This window comes from Anopheles bellator, chromosome 2 (assembly GCF_943735745.2).
Source record: "Anopheles bellator chromosome 2, idAnoBellAS_SP24_06.2, whole genome shotgun sequence".
NCBI classification, from domain to species: domain Eukaryota; kingdom Metazoa; phylum Arthropoda; class Insecta; order Diptera; family Culicidae; genus Anopheles; species Anopheles bellator.
This window is the reverse complement of record NC_071286.1, coordinates 3841326-3852497: the sequence shown is the minus strand read 5'-3', so window position 1 is coordinate 3852497 and position 11172 is coordinate 3841326. Positions and strand designations below refer to the sequence as shown.

The window sequence follows — 11172 nt, the reverse complement described above, 5'->3', positions numbered from 1 at the left end:
CATAAGCTCTCCAAATAAATCCCCGACTTCCACGAAGGTAACGCGCTGTTGGCGAATTTATCCGCCCCTATGCCAAGCCGGTAAGACCATACGGTACCCACAAATCTTTCTGGAACCCCGCCTCGGTCAACTGCGTCTGGATGTTGATCCGGAACATGTAGATACAGATACTGGTGAAGGCGTAGCTCCAGCCGTCCGTGATGAATAGTTTGTGCTTGGTTGGGCGAGTTGAGTGAGTACGTACTGTTCGACTCTTCCGGCGGCCTCTTGGACGGGAAGTAACTGGAAGGGAACTCTGGCCGGGGATCCATCTCGCACTTCAACGCAAATAAAAAACAGTACGTACGGAGGGCAACTTGTTCTCCGTTAAATGACCACTCTAATGTTTATCGCTTGTTCTAAGCGTCAAAAGGTTAAGTAATGGCTTTCGAGTGTTAATTTCTGACAATTCCATGGAAATGAAACATAACTACAACAATCACGTACAACAAAACCTGTTCTGACCAAATATGTGCGATGGTTGACTTTCCAAACCAAATGAGTGTTCAGAAATTATGCAAGTTCTCAAAGGCTTCTCAGATGCTAAGATTTCATCTTGAATGCAGAATAAATTAATCGTATTCATCGTTGACTAATCAATAGCGTTCGGTGGCAGCCTGACAATTGAAGGTAATTTTATCGGCTCACTTAACCCGTCTTGATGATCGGCGACAATTAACTACACATGCCATAGGAAATCAGTTCTCTGGCAGGCGAAAGCATAATCGGAGCTAATTAGAACCTACGCTTGATTGCCGAATAATTTTTGAATTGCACTCTCCGAAGAACAGCGAGGGCTTTAATTTTCAAAGCAAACGGAGCCCGAAGCATGAAGCAATTCAAGAGTTGGCAATTGATGTGGCCACTCGACGGGTAGTTCAACCAAAGGCATCATTGATATCAAGGATCTAGCCGAAATCCTTGCTTAGGATGAGTTCTAATTCTTCAACCTGTGGCAAGAATTATAGCACGATTCTAGTTAAAAGTGAATATAAAGTGCAGTTGCATCTACACTCGCTCTCGCCGTAACTGATCATCTTCTAGGGGATCGCCCTCGTTATCCAAATCCTGCTCATAACCTTCATCCGGATTATCCGGTTGGTTTTGTAAACGGTAAACATGTGGCACAAAGTTAGGCGATATCCAATGGCAAGCACACAAAACAATCACGATCCACGATTGTGTTTCGTCCCATCATCGGAGCCCTAGTACCTCTTTAGGCTTCAATTCAATTATATTCTTCCATCAAACGAACGAAACGAATTCATGTGAACGGTAGCAACTTGTTGATCAATGCCACTTGTTGCCCCAATGGGATATTTATGGCCAGGTCGGGTATGGCCCGACATCTTCGACTGTCTCGAAGAGTGTATTTTTAAACCTAACCCTACAGACGCACCGACCGTAGTTTGAAACAGTTGAATGAGTTCAAATTATTCATCACCATGGTTCTCTAGATGTTCCACAGGTCACCTATTGGTAAGCCGTTTGTTTTAATTTGCGTACAAAAATTGTTTGCTGAACGTTTGTAAACACTGTAAACGTTTCGAGTCAACAACCGCGCGATGACTTTATTGATCAAACTCAGCTGTTGGGCGCGGATCCTGCATATTTCGAAACCGATTGTTTGCCCACCTGTTGACCACAAACTTCATTTATGTTGCTGAACAGCTGATTCCAATTTCGAAGCCATACTATGGTCGCTCAAACTCTCTAGTGATCCACCGATCGGATTGCCGCCATGAAATTAATCGAAAACATGCAATCGGGAAATGTGACTGCAGTTGCACGTTTTCGATTCCAACTTTGGCCACCTTCCCGATTTGATTCCAATCGAATGTATATTTCTAACATTATGATAGCTAATAGAAAGACGTTCCAATACTTCGCGTGAGCAGGTTTCGAGATGGAACGGACTTGCGTCTTTTACTTTGTTTTGTCTTCACGATTTGTATTTCACCTTCTTGAAGCTCGAAAAATCATTAACCATATTGTTGCACGTAAATAGCCCGAATTGTATCAGCAACTCGTGACGTACGGCACGGCAACCCTCAAGCGTGTCTACGTTGCCCAAAAACGTGAAAATTATTACCGTTTACGTTTATTTGCATATGATTTATTGTTCAAACCGAGCAAACCCCGAGGGCTGGATTACGAGCGTCCTTCGAACATCCTTCGCGCGTCTGCCAATTTATGACCCGCTCCGTGGAAAGGAGTTTTGCCTTTTCCTCAAATACACAACGCTTGGCACAAAGGATTTCGACGGGGAAAGCACAACGATACCATCGGGCGATACGACAACTCGTGCAGCTTGAAATATCAATGGATTTGGAATGGAAGATTGGCAAAATTTGTGTTCCTGCGTATTCAATTTGGGTCTCGATTCGGGGCTGAGCCGAGAGAATCTTTTATGTTTTTAGACCCGGTTTTACATTTTAAAGAGACAGCGGCAGGTAGACGAAACAAAGAACGAGAATATTTTAATCCCGTGAATAATCATGTGAGACGCTTTTCGGTTTTCTAGACTTTCTGTAGATGCTAACTGTTTGAAGCAACACATCCCATTTATTTGATCAGCAAGCGAGAACGAGCTCGTTCTCAACGAATACAGTCATTAGCACCTCGTTGGCTCGATTCACACCAAGTACTTTCTCTTTGACATCTCAATTCAGTGGGTCGGTTTGGTAAAAATCGTCTCCAGCCCGTTCGCGGACCTTAGTTTCGGTTCACCAAGACACGATGATAAGGCTCACAATCTTTTGGACGGCATTGCTCACCCTAGCTGCCTCTTCGGACACAGACTCCAGAGCACTGCTCTTCCCGGGCTTGACCACGTTGCAGGTAAGCGAATTAACTTTTCCAATAATTTTAACGTCCATTCTTGGGTCGAACGTTCGGCTTGTAGGTAACAATGTGCACCGCAACGAACGGTCGCCTGTTTATGCCACCGACGAAAACCTACCCCGTACGCCGGCTGGGCATTAACCTGGGCTTCCAGGTGAACTACGTTCTTCCCTTCCGGTTGCTGGAATTCTACAAACCGACCCACTGGGCCCGTGCCTTTCTCGGTGTGGTGCAGGGCAAATTTCAGCCAACAACCGTCGTTATGGCACGCGAATTCAAACGGTCCGTTACACACTCCAGCTCGGATCTTACTGCCGGCCAGCTGTACCGGGCCGTTGAAGAGCTGATGGACGCTACGCAGTTTGGTACCGATTGTCTGGCCAAGAGCGTCTGCGAACTTGCCCACAGTCCGTTCCATCGCAATCAGGAAGATCTACTGGAGGAAGCCGTCCACTTCTTGCTAACGTAAGTAAGCCAACTACTGATGGCCTGATATACCATAATGAATACCGGTACATTTTCCAGCCCATCCGTGCACCGGTCTTTCGGGGAGGCTGAGTACCACGATCGAGCTAAGTACGAAATGGCCGAAAATCTCGGTACAAGCGGAGCGGATTGTGATCTTATCTATTCCAGTTGTCCAAAGTCGTTGTTGGCACATCACTCAACGTTGCAGTGAATATGGTGTACAAGTTTGAATTCGTGAAATAAAATGCGTTCCTGTTTTAGCTTAAAGCATGAGCTCTACAAATCGAATTCACTACGAAATACAGTTTACGCTTGAAAATCGTGTACTAACTTCCGGAAGCAAAGCCTCCGTTATCCTTAAAAACATCTATTTTCCGGTCTAAATGAAAAGGCTTTTTACGGTGCACCCTGTGCCGTTTTGCCTCGATTTTCATCTCAAACACGAACTGTCAAAAGCCATTCGCTGTCACAACACAAAGTCGCGCTGTGCGATTTCGTTTTTCGTCCTTTCGTTCGCAGTTTGTGGGTTCCGTGGCAAAAATCGATTAAATGGCGTTCGTTTAACAACAATCGAATTGCAATGAGCGGGACTTAGTGCTTGAGGTACGATTAGTGTAGCTACCAGGTAAAGATGGCCAGCGGAACGATGGCGAAAGGTAGAAGAGTTTCTTCAGGCGGTGCTGTTCCCAAGCAGCAGCAACATATGGACACCGAGGGCGACGAGCATGAGGTACTTCGCGGCACGCACCGTTCTTTCGTTTGGCCTCCAGTAATTCCCCGATTCCCTACCAACACGCAATATTTCCAGTACATGGCCCTCAGTCGCAAACTGCAGAGCAAGGTGGAAGCGTTGAAAATACTGCGCTACGAGCTGGAAAAGTGTCGCACCGAGCGGGACCAATTTAAGCTGATGGCCGAAACGATCCAGCTGCGCTATTCGGCCATCAAGAACAGTCTCAACTCGCCCGACTTTCAAGCGGCTGGCTTCGGCAACAGTTCCGCCGTTAGCTTACTCGTGAAGCAGACACGCGAACGCAGCGAAGCCCTTACGACGGAGGTCGAAGCGCTCAAGCAACGGCTGTACGATCTGGAGGGCGACATAAAGGTGGTACGTGCGCGAAATGTAGAACTACAGGACACGTGTGGCAAACTGCGGGCCACGAACGAATCCCTCCTGACGGCCACCGGTGATAAGACGTGGCAGTCCGAAAAGTCGCAACTGATCGCCCAGCTGGAGGCACTGCGCAAACGGAATGCTCAGCTACAGTACGATTTCCGCTCGTTACTTGACGAAAAGGAGGAAACCGTGACCGAGCGGGATGCGTACAAGTGCAAAGCGCACCGCCTGAACCACGAGCTGAACGTGGCGTTACGGGGAACCAACGGCGGTGGTCAAGAGTCACCGGAACAGCAGAAACAACCCCTGCTCGACATCGACGGGCTCATACTGGAGAACAAATATCAAACGGAGAAGATTGTGAACGTCGAAAACGAGCTCCTTCTGGCGCGGCAAGCGGCCAGCAAGTATAAGGTAAGGTGCTTCGCTTATAAATGACCATCGTTCGGTGGGATCTTTACTAACTAAAAATCTAACATCATTAACCACGCTCTCGCTCGCTCTTGGACTCAGTCCATGCTGGAAACTAACCGGAAAAAGGGCATCATTAAGTTTGGCACTAACAACAATAACAAAACGATCATGTCTCACTCACAAGGTTAGCACCGGCTCCCAATCGTAGCGTCGGAGCCATCTGGCCAACTCCTAAACAATTCTTTTCTCGCCCCGCGCCATCTGCAGTTAAACACCTGCTGGAGAACGGGACCGTCGACGAGCTGCCGTTGAAGGCAGCGACAATATCCGACCTGAAGTCACTCTGCTTGGCGCTGCTGGACAATGTGAACGATAAAAGCCTCGCACTGGCCCACCAAAAACGGACCAACAAGTATGTGGGCCCTGCCACATCCTATGGGTGAATGTTAATTTTACGTTCCCGTTCCGTTTCCGATCAGACTGTTGGCCACCAAAATAGCCGAACTAGAGCAGCGCATCAAAATGCTTGCCGGGTGTGATGACCGAACGACACTCGCTTCGCTTTCGCCTTCGCAGTACCTCTTGAACGGGTACAGCTCGGCCACGGTAGATCAGGACCTGGACGCGGAGGCGTTGATCGGTCGCCAGCGGAAGAAAGCCGCATCCGAGGAAAATGAAACGCTTCGAGAGCAGATGATGCCTCCGGAGGGGCAAAGTTCGAGTGGACCGTCGTACGCAAGTGGCCAGCGTACGGAACCGCTGTCGTCGAGCTCGAACAAGAGCGGATTGCTCAGCTGTTCCGATGACGAGGGCGACGATCACGAGGGTGAGGGTGAAAATGGCGGTCGACGGACGGGTGACAGTTCGGACACGACTGTTTCCAACACTGCCGAACTGAAGGCTACCATCGCACAGCTCGTGGCCACGGTCGAGCGTGAGTTCGATCCTAACGAACCGATACCGCCCCTTCCGGCCGACATCGTGGCGCTAATTGAACAGTTTCGGCAAGCTCCGGGCGAAAGTAGCCCCTGAACTCCTGCCCCCCAGCTATTCTGTTACTCCGTTGTGTGTCCCGATTCTGTTTTGTTTGGCGCTGTCAGTGGCGAGGGTAATCAGAATCGCCTGTATTCGACTAACTCTTGACGTCAGGCGCGTGAGATGTTATGGAAAATAAACAAATATACAAAAACACCCCGCATCATCGTTGCACGATCGTCGGAAGGTCGGACGCCCAGGCAGGCTCGATGCCGATGACACTCGCTATTATCCTCCAGGGGGAGCCCTGCCTCTTCCGCGGACCTACTGGGCCAGTGCGCGTTATCTTCTTTCACTATTGTTAACTTTATTGAGCACCGAATCAAGGCGGCCCATCATATTAGCGTTGGGTCGCTAAAACTCACCCTTGCGAGCGATGGATTGGATCGAGAAGGAAAGTCGCTGCCGATGCCCGCTCCCTCCATATATATATAACGCGACCACGGCCGGCGCGAGCTCAGACGGATCGGGCTCCTGTCGCTGTGAGAAGTGTGCCACTTCCGGTAAAGGTGGCTTTAAACGCGTTTGAGCTAGTGCAATCGAATGGTGTCGAAGTGATCTGTGATATTCACTCCAGGCAGCAGTCCTGGCCCTGCATCTGTAATTCAAAGCAAACAGGCCGTTAGTGCTTTTGTAAAGTGCGTGACGCGTGCCAATCGGTTGAGCGGTGTGAAAATCCTGAACTTCCCAGCTGTTCCGCCCAAAACGCTAAGAATGTTACGAAATGAACCAAAGGACGTACCGATGGGGTACGACAATCCTTCGATGGCCGTGTCCGACGAACCGTCTACCATGGAAATGAGCAATGGCCACGGCCGGACTCACCGCAACAGCTTTCTGGGACTAAGGTAAGCCCCGCGAATGAAACCGCCCCAAAGTGTGCGCCCTTCCCACAGTCACTGTACCGATAGGGTTTCAAGTCTCAATTAACGGCCCAATATTTGCCCAGCTGTGGTGCTAATGTGTAGTATCGCTCACCTTGCCTTCTTATTGCATTCCACAAGTACCAATCAGCATAACCAGATCGGATCCAGTCGGATCCGGATGTATCTTCTTAACGGACCACAGGCCTGGTTCGGCGTGGCTGTTGTCCCGAAAAAGAGTAAACGGCCCATCTTATCGCACGGTTTCGGGTTCTACGGAACAAAGCGCACAATAAAACACTTTAATTAACACAAGGCCCATTTCGACCATGGCACGCACGGGCCGCGGTCCGTGTATCTCGCGATCTCCCTTAATCGTGACACAATCCCATCGCGTCAGCTGGTGACGATAATTTAATTATCGAAGCAGCCTTTGGAAAACATTCACGGCCGCCACCGGTCTCTCAATGTCGTCCTTTACAGCGAGCCCCTACCTCGGTTGGACCACTACCGGGTGTCGCAGCGGAAAGCGAAGCGACCCTCGATCGGGGTACTGCACGGAGATCGGGACTCGAACGATGGTATGCAGAGGGATGGTGCCGAGCAGGAGCCACCGGACGAGGAACCGAAACCGGCTGGCCACGTAATCCGGCTCGGGTGGGTGCAGGGCGTGCTGATCCCGTGTCTGCTCAACATCTGGGGTGTGATGCTGTTCCTTCGGCTCAGCTGGGTTGTCGGTGAGGCGGGCATCATCCAAACGCTCGTAATCATCGCCCTCTCGTACACGGTGTGCGTCATGACCACCCTGTCCCTGTCGGCGCTCTGCACGAACGGCCAAATCAAGAGCGGCGGCCTGTACTACATCATCTCGCGGTCGCTCGGTGCCGAGTTTGGCGCCTCGGTCGGAATCGTGTTCGCGTTTGCCAACTCCGTCAACGCGGCCATGAATACGATCGGTTTCTGTAGCTCGCTCAACGATCTGCTCAGTAAGTAGAGCCGGTGGCCCTTCGCGGTTCGTGATCGTAATTACGCATCCCCCCAACAACAGAAAGCTTGGACACGAAAATCGTCGACGGCGGCGTCAACGACATCCGGATCGTCGGTTCGTTCATGCTGCTGCTAATGATCATCATCTGTGCCGTCGGGATGGACTGGGAGGTGAAGGCCCAGAATTTTCTGCTCGTCCTGATCGTGGTGGCAATCGGGAACTTCATCATCGGCGCCATTATTGGACCGGGCGACTCGGGCGAATCGATCGGCAAAGGATTCCTGGGACTGTCGGCGAGTCTGATGGCGGCCAATCTCGGTTCCGGGTTCACGGTCACGAACGGTGTGCAGCAGAACTTTTTCAGCGTGTTCGCCATCTTCTTCCCGAGTGTAACCGGTATCCAGAGTGGGGCCAATATTTGTGGCGATCTGCGCGACCCGGCGGTGGCCATTCCGAAGGGCACGCTGTGGGCGTGCCTGATTTCGGCCACCTCGTACGTACTGTTCTCGCTGATGGCGGCCGGTGCTGCCGTTCGCGAGGCCTCCGGCAATGTGTCCGATCTGGTGGGAGTCAATTTTGACATCTGCAGTTCAGGTGTAAGTCCGTGTGGAGAGTGGGGGAGTGGTGTCCTCAGCTAACCCAACGTTGGTCGGTTTGCTTTTTACTCCAAACAGAACTGTACCTACGGACTGCTGAACGATTACACCGTGATGCAGCTGATCTCGTTGACCAGTGCCATCACGTATGCCGGTTGCTGGGCAGCCACCCTGAGCACGGCCCTCACCAACATCCTTTCCGTGCCGCGCTTGATACAGGCACTCGGTATCGACCGGATCTACCCGGGCCTGATCTTCTTCTCGAAGGGCTACGGCAAGCACGGTGAACCGTACCGTGGGTACGGGTTGGTGTTTTTGGTGTCGCTAATCTTCATCATAATCGCCGATCTGGATGCGATCGCGTCGCTGATCACTAACCTCTACCTGGCGTCGTACGCATTCATCAACTTCTGTACGTTCCACGCGGCCGTCGTCAAACCACTCGGCTGGCGGCCCACGTTCCGGTACTACCATCCGTACGTGAGCCTGCTGGCCACGATCCTGTGCATTGCCATCATGTTCCTCATTTCGGTCGTTTCGTCGTTCCTGGCTATGGCCATCATTTTCGTGCTCTACCTGGTGGTCGTCTACCGCAAGCCGGACGCAAACTGGGGATCTTCGGTGCAGGCGCAAGCGTATAAAACGGCCCTCAACTCCACGCTCAACCTCGAGAGCACGAGCGATCACGTCAAGAACTATCAGCCCCAGATTTTGCTGATGGCCGGTGATCCGATGTTGCGGCCGGCTCTGATTGATCTGGCCCATCTGATCACCAAGCACAGCGCCCTGCTGGTGATCAGTAACGTCGTTCCCCAGCGGCTGCCCTACAAACAGCGCCGAGCACTGCGCGGCATGGGCAAGAGCTATCTGAAGGACTCGCACATCCGCGCGTTCTACAAGATCGTCGACGGGGTCGAGCTGGACCAGGGTGCCCGGTGTTTGATCCAATCCACCGGGTTCGGAAGGCTCGCCCCCAACATACTGATGCTGGGATACAAAACCAACTGGCGCACCTGCGGTGATCAACAGCTGAGTGCGTACTACAACACCTTGCAGTAAGTATCCAGCACCATCCCTCACCAAATATGGCCACTCACTCCCTGGTTTCCCTTCCTTCACTAGCACGGCGTTCGATAATCGCCTCTCGCTGCTAATCCTGCGCATGGGCAAGGGTTTGGACATCTGCAAAGGCATGGCAAACAGCGATCTGTATACGGTGCCGTCACCGCTAGAAACGACCATTTCGATCCCGCCACGGAAGCTCATCGCCCGCCGCTCGCTGATGCCGGTCAATTCGAACCTCGATCTGCACGAGCTGAGCCAATCGCACCGGTCTAGCCAGGTGTCCCCGGCTCCAACGTTCCACGCGGCCCCCGGGTTCGACTACGCCCCGCCGACCCACGAACCGGAAGCCAATCTGTTCAAGCAGAAGCAACCGAAGGGCACGATCGACGTCTGGTGGCTGTACGATGACGGCGGGCTCACGATGCTGCTTCCGTACATCATCACGACCCGCTCGAAGTGGGAAAAGTGCAAGATCCGCGTGTTCGCCCTATCGTCGGTCAACGTGCAGGAAGAGGAGCAGAAGTAAGTACGCTCGAGAACGGTACGGCTGGGGCGATGAGTAACCCCGTCTCGGTTCGGTTGTTCCCAATCAGCTTGAAGCTGCTGCTGGACAAGCTGCGTATCAGCTACCTCAGCCTGACGATGATGCAGGTGACGGACACACCGAAGGACTCGACGATCCTGGAGCACCAGGAGATACTGCGGGCCGTGATCGATTACAACGACGACCTGCCGGTCGTGTCGGAGTCGGCAAAGGAGCAGCTCGAGATCAAAACCAACCGACAGCTGCGTCTCCGCGAGCTGCTACTAGAACACTCCAAGTTTGCGTCGCTCATCGTCATGTCGATGCCCGTTCCGCGACAGGTAAGCCCGAGATCCCGACTGTGATCCGTACTGTGGCGCCATTTTTAACCGTCCCACTGCCCGCAGGATACCGTGTCGGCCACGCTCTACATGTCCTGGCTGGAGATGCTCACGAAGGACATGCCACCGTTCCTGCTCGTGCGTGGCAACCAAACGGAGGTCCTCACGTTCTACTCGTAAGCTGCATTTTAGTGCGATCTGTGTACTACCGACCGAGTGCTAAGTGTTTATTTTTAGAGCCCCCCAATAAAGAGCCCATCCTTCTAATTGCAATAACCTCTCTTGGTGTCTGCCTATCCGACTGCCTTGCGCTGCGATCGTCTAATCGGCGATCACACGCTCGATGACTTGATATCAGAAGTTGGAAGAAGGTAATCTTAACAGCAAATTTAGCGTCCCACATCGATATCCGGCACTGGAACGTGAATTGGGGACGCACACAAAACGGACTGGGCCGCTAATTGCACGCCATAGGCACGACGTTTTCTTAGCACCTTCCAGCCGTGCACTGTGAGTTTCTGCAGTCTTAATGCCATTTCCCAACCATCATCCATTAATGTCGCGGGGGCAGTGCAACTCGGTGGTTGATGTCCTTCAAGCCCTACACAAATGATTGGCGTCTTTCCGAACCCGCAAAAGGCTCGCGATCGAGTAATATGAACCCAATGCCAGCAAGATGTTGACTGCCGGATGCTGGAATTGTCACAGACGCCTGGCGGTACTTACGTGGACCACGTAACCATTCAGCTATGTGGGGACTAATTGTACCAATCTCCTGTGCGTGCAATTTTACCTAGCAGCTGTTCAAACTCCAAAACACGAGACACGCTCGTCTCACACGGGTTCAACACATTCCTCGACCAAATCTTCTCAGAACTT

At 51.8% G+C, this 11172-nt stretch overlaps 3 protein-coding genes across 3 annotated transcripts; all 3 read left to right on the top strand.

Annotated features, from left to right (window-relative positions):
- The first annotated feature begins 2778 nt into the window (after positions 1 to 2778).
- Positions 2779 to 3562, top strand: LOC131212000 (uncharacterized). The gene is made up of 3 exons (XM_058205712.1): positions 2779 to 2880; positions 2945 to 3348; positions 3409 to 3562. The coding sequence occupies exons 1-3, from the start codon at positions 2779 to 2781 to the stop codon at positions 3560 to 3562; spliced, it is 660 nt and encodes a 219-aa protein (XP_058061695.1).
- A 325-nt stretch (positions 3563 to 3887) lies between these two features.
- Positions 3888 to 6026, top strand: LOC131210176 (coiled-coil domain-containing protein 149-B). Its single transcript, XM_058203386.1, has 5 exons — positions 3888 to 4081; positions 4160 to 4882; positions 4982 to 5066; positions 5150 to 5294; positions 5362 to 6026. Exons 1-5 carry the CDS (start codon positions 3983 to 3985, stop codon positions 5912 to 5914), a joined length of 1605 nt encoding a protein of 534 aa, XP_058059369.1. The 5' UTR covers positions 3888 to 3982; the 3' UTR covers positions 5915 to 6026.
- Positions 6027 to 6471: 445 nt separating this feature from the next.
- On the top strand, positions 6472 to 10544 carry LOC131209066 (bumetanide-sensitive sodium-(potassium)-chloride cotransporter-like). The gene is made up of 7 exons (XM_058202043.1): positions 6472 to 6765; positions 7264 to 7766; positions 7829 to 8364; positions 8443 to 9419; positions 9487 to 9951; positions 10023 to 10293; positions 10360 to 10544. Exons 1-7 carry the CDS (start codon positions 6632 to 6634, stop codon positions 10471 to 10473), a joined length of 3000 nt encoding a protein of 999 aa, XP_058058026.1. The 5' UTR covers positions 6472 to 6631; the 3' UTR covers positions 10474 to 10544.
- Positions 10545 to 11172: the final 628 nt, after the last annotated feature.

Coding starts and splice junctions, on each gene's coding strand:
- LOC131212000 (XM_058205712.1), top strand. CDS start 2,779: ATGATAAGGCTCACAATCTTTTGGACGGCATTGCTCACCCTAGCTGCC. Junction 2,881..2,944: donor CGGGCTTGACCACGTTGCAG/GTAAGCGAATTA, acceptor TTCGGCTTGTAG/GTAACAATGTGCACCGCAAC. Junction 3,349..3,408: donor GCCGTCCACTTCTTGCTAAC/GTAAGTAAGCCA, acceptor TACATTTTCCAG/CCCATCCGTGCACCGGTCTT.
- LOC131210176 (XM_058203386.1), top strand. CDS start 3,983: ATGGCCAGCGGAACGATGGCGAAAGGTAGAAGAGTTTCTTCAGGCGGT. Junction 4,082..4,159: donor CCGAGGGCGACGAGCATGAG/GTACTTCGCGGC, acceptor CAATATTTCCAG/TACATGGCCCTCAGTCGCAA. Junction 5,067..5,149: donor GATCATGTCTCACTCACAAG/GTTAGCACCGGC, acceptor CGCCATCTGCAG/TTAAACACCTGCTGGAGAAC.
- LOC131209066 (XM_058202043.1), top strand. CDS start 6,632: ATGTTACGAAATGAACCAAAGGACGTACCGATGGGGTACGACAATCCT. Junction 6,766..7,263: donor AACAGCTTTCTGGGACTAAG/GTAAGCCCCGCG, acceptor CGTCCTTTACAG/CGAGCCCCTACCTCGGTTGG. Junction 7,767..7,828: donor CTCGCTCAACGATCTGCTCA/GTAAGTAGAGCC, acceptor CCCCAACAACAG/AAAGCTTGGACACGAAAATC.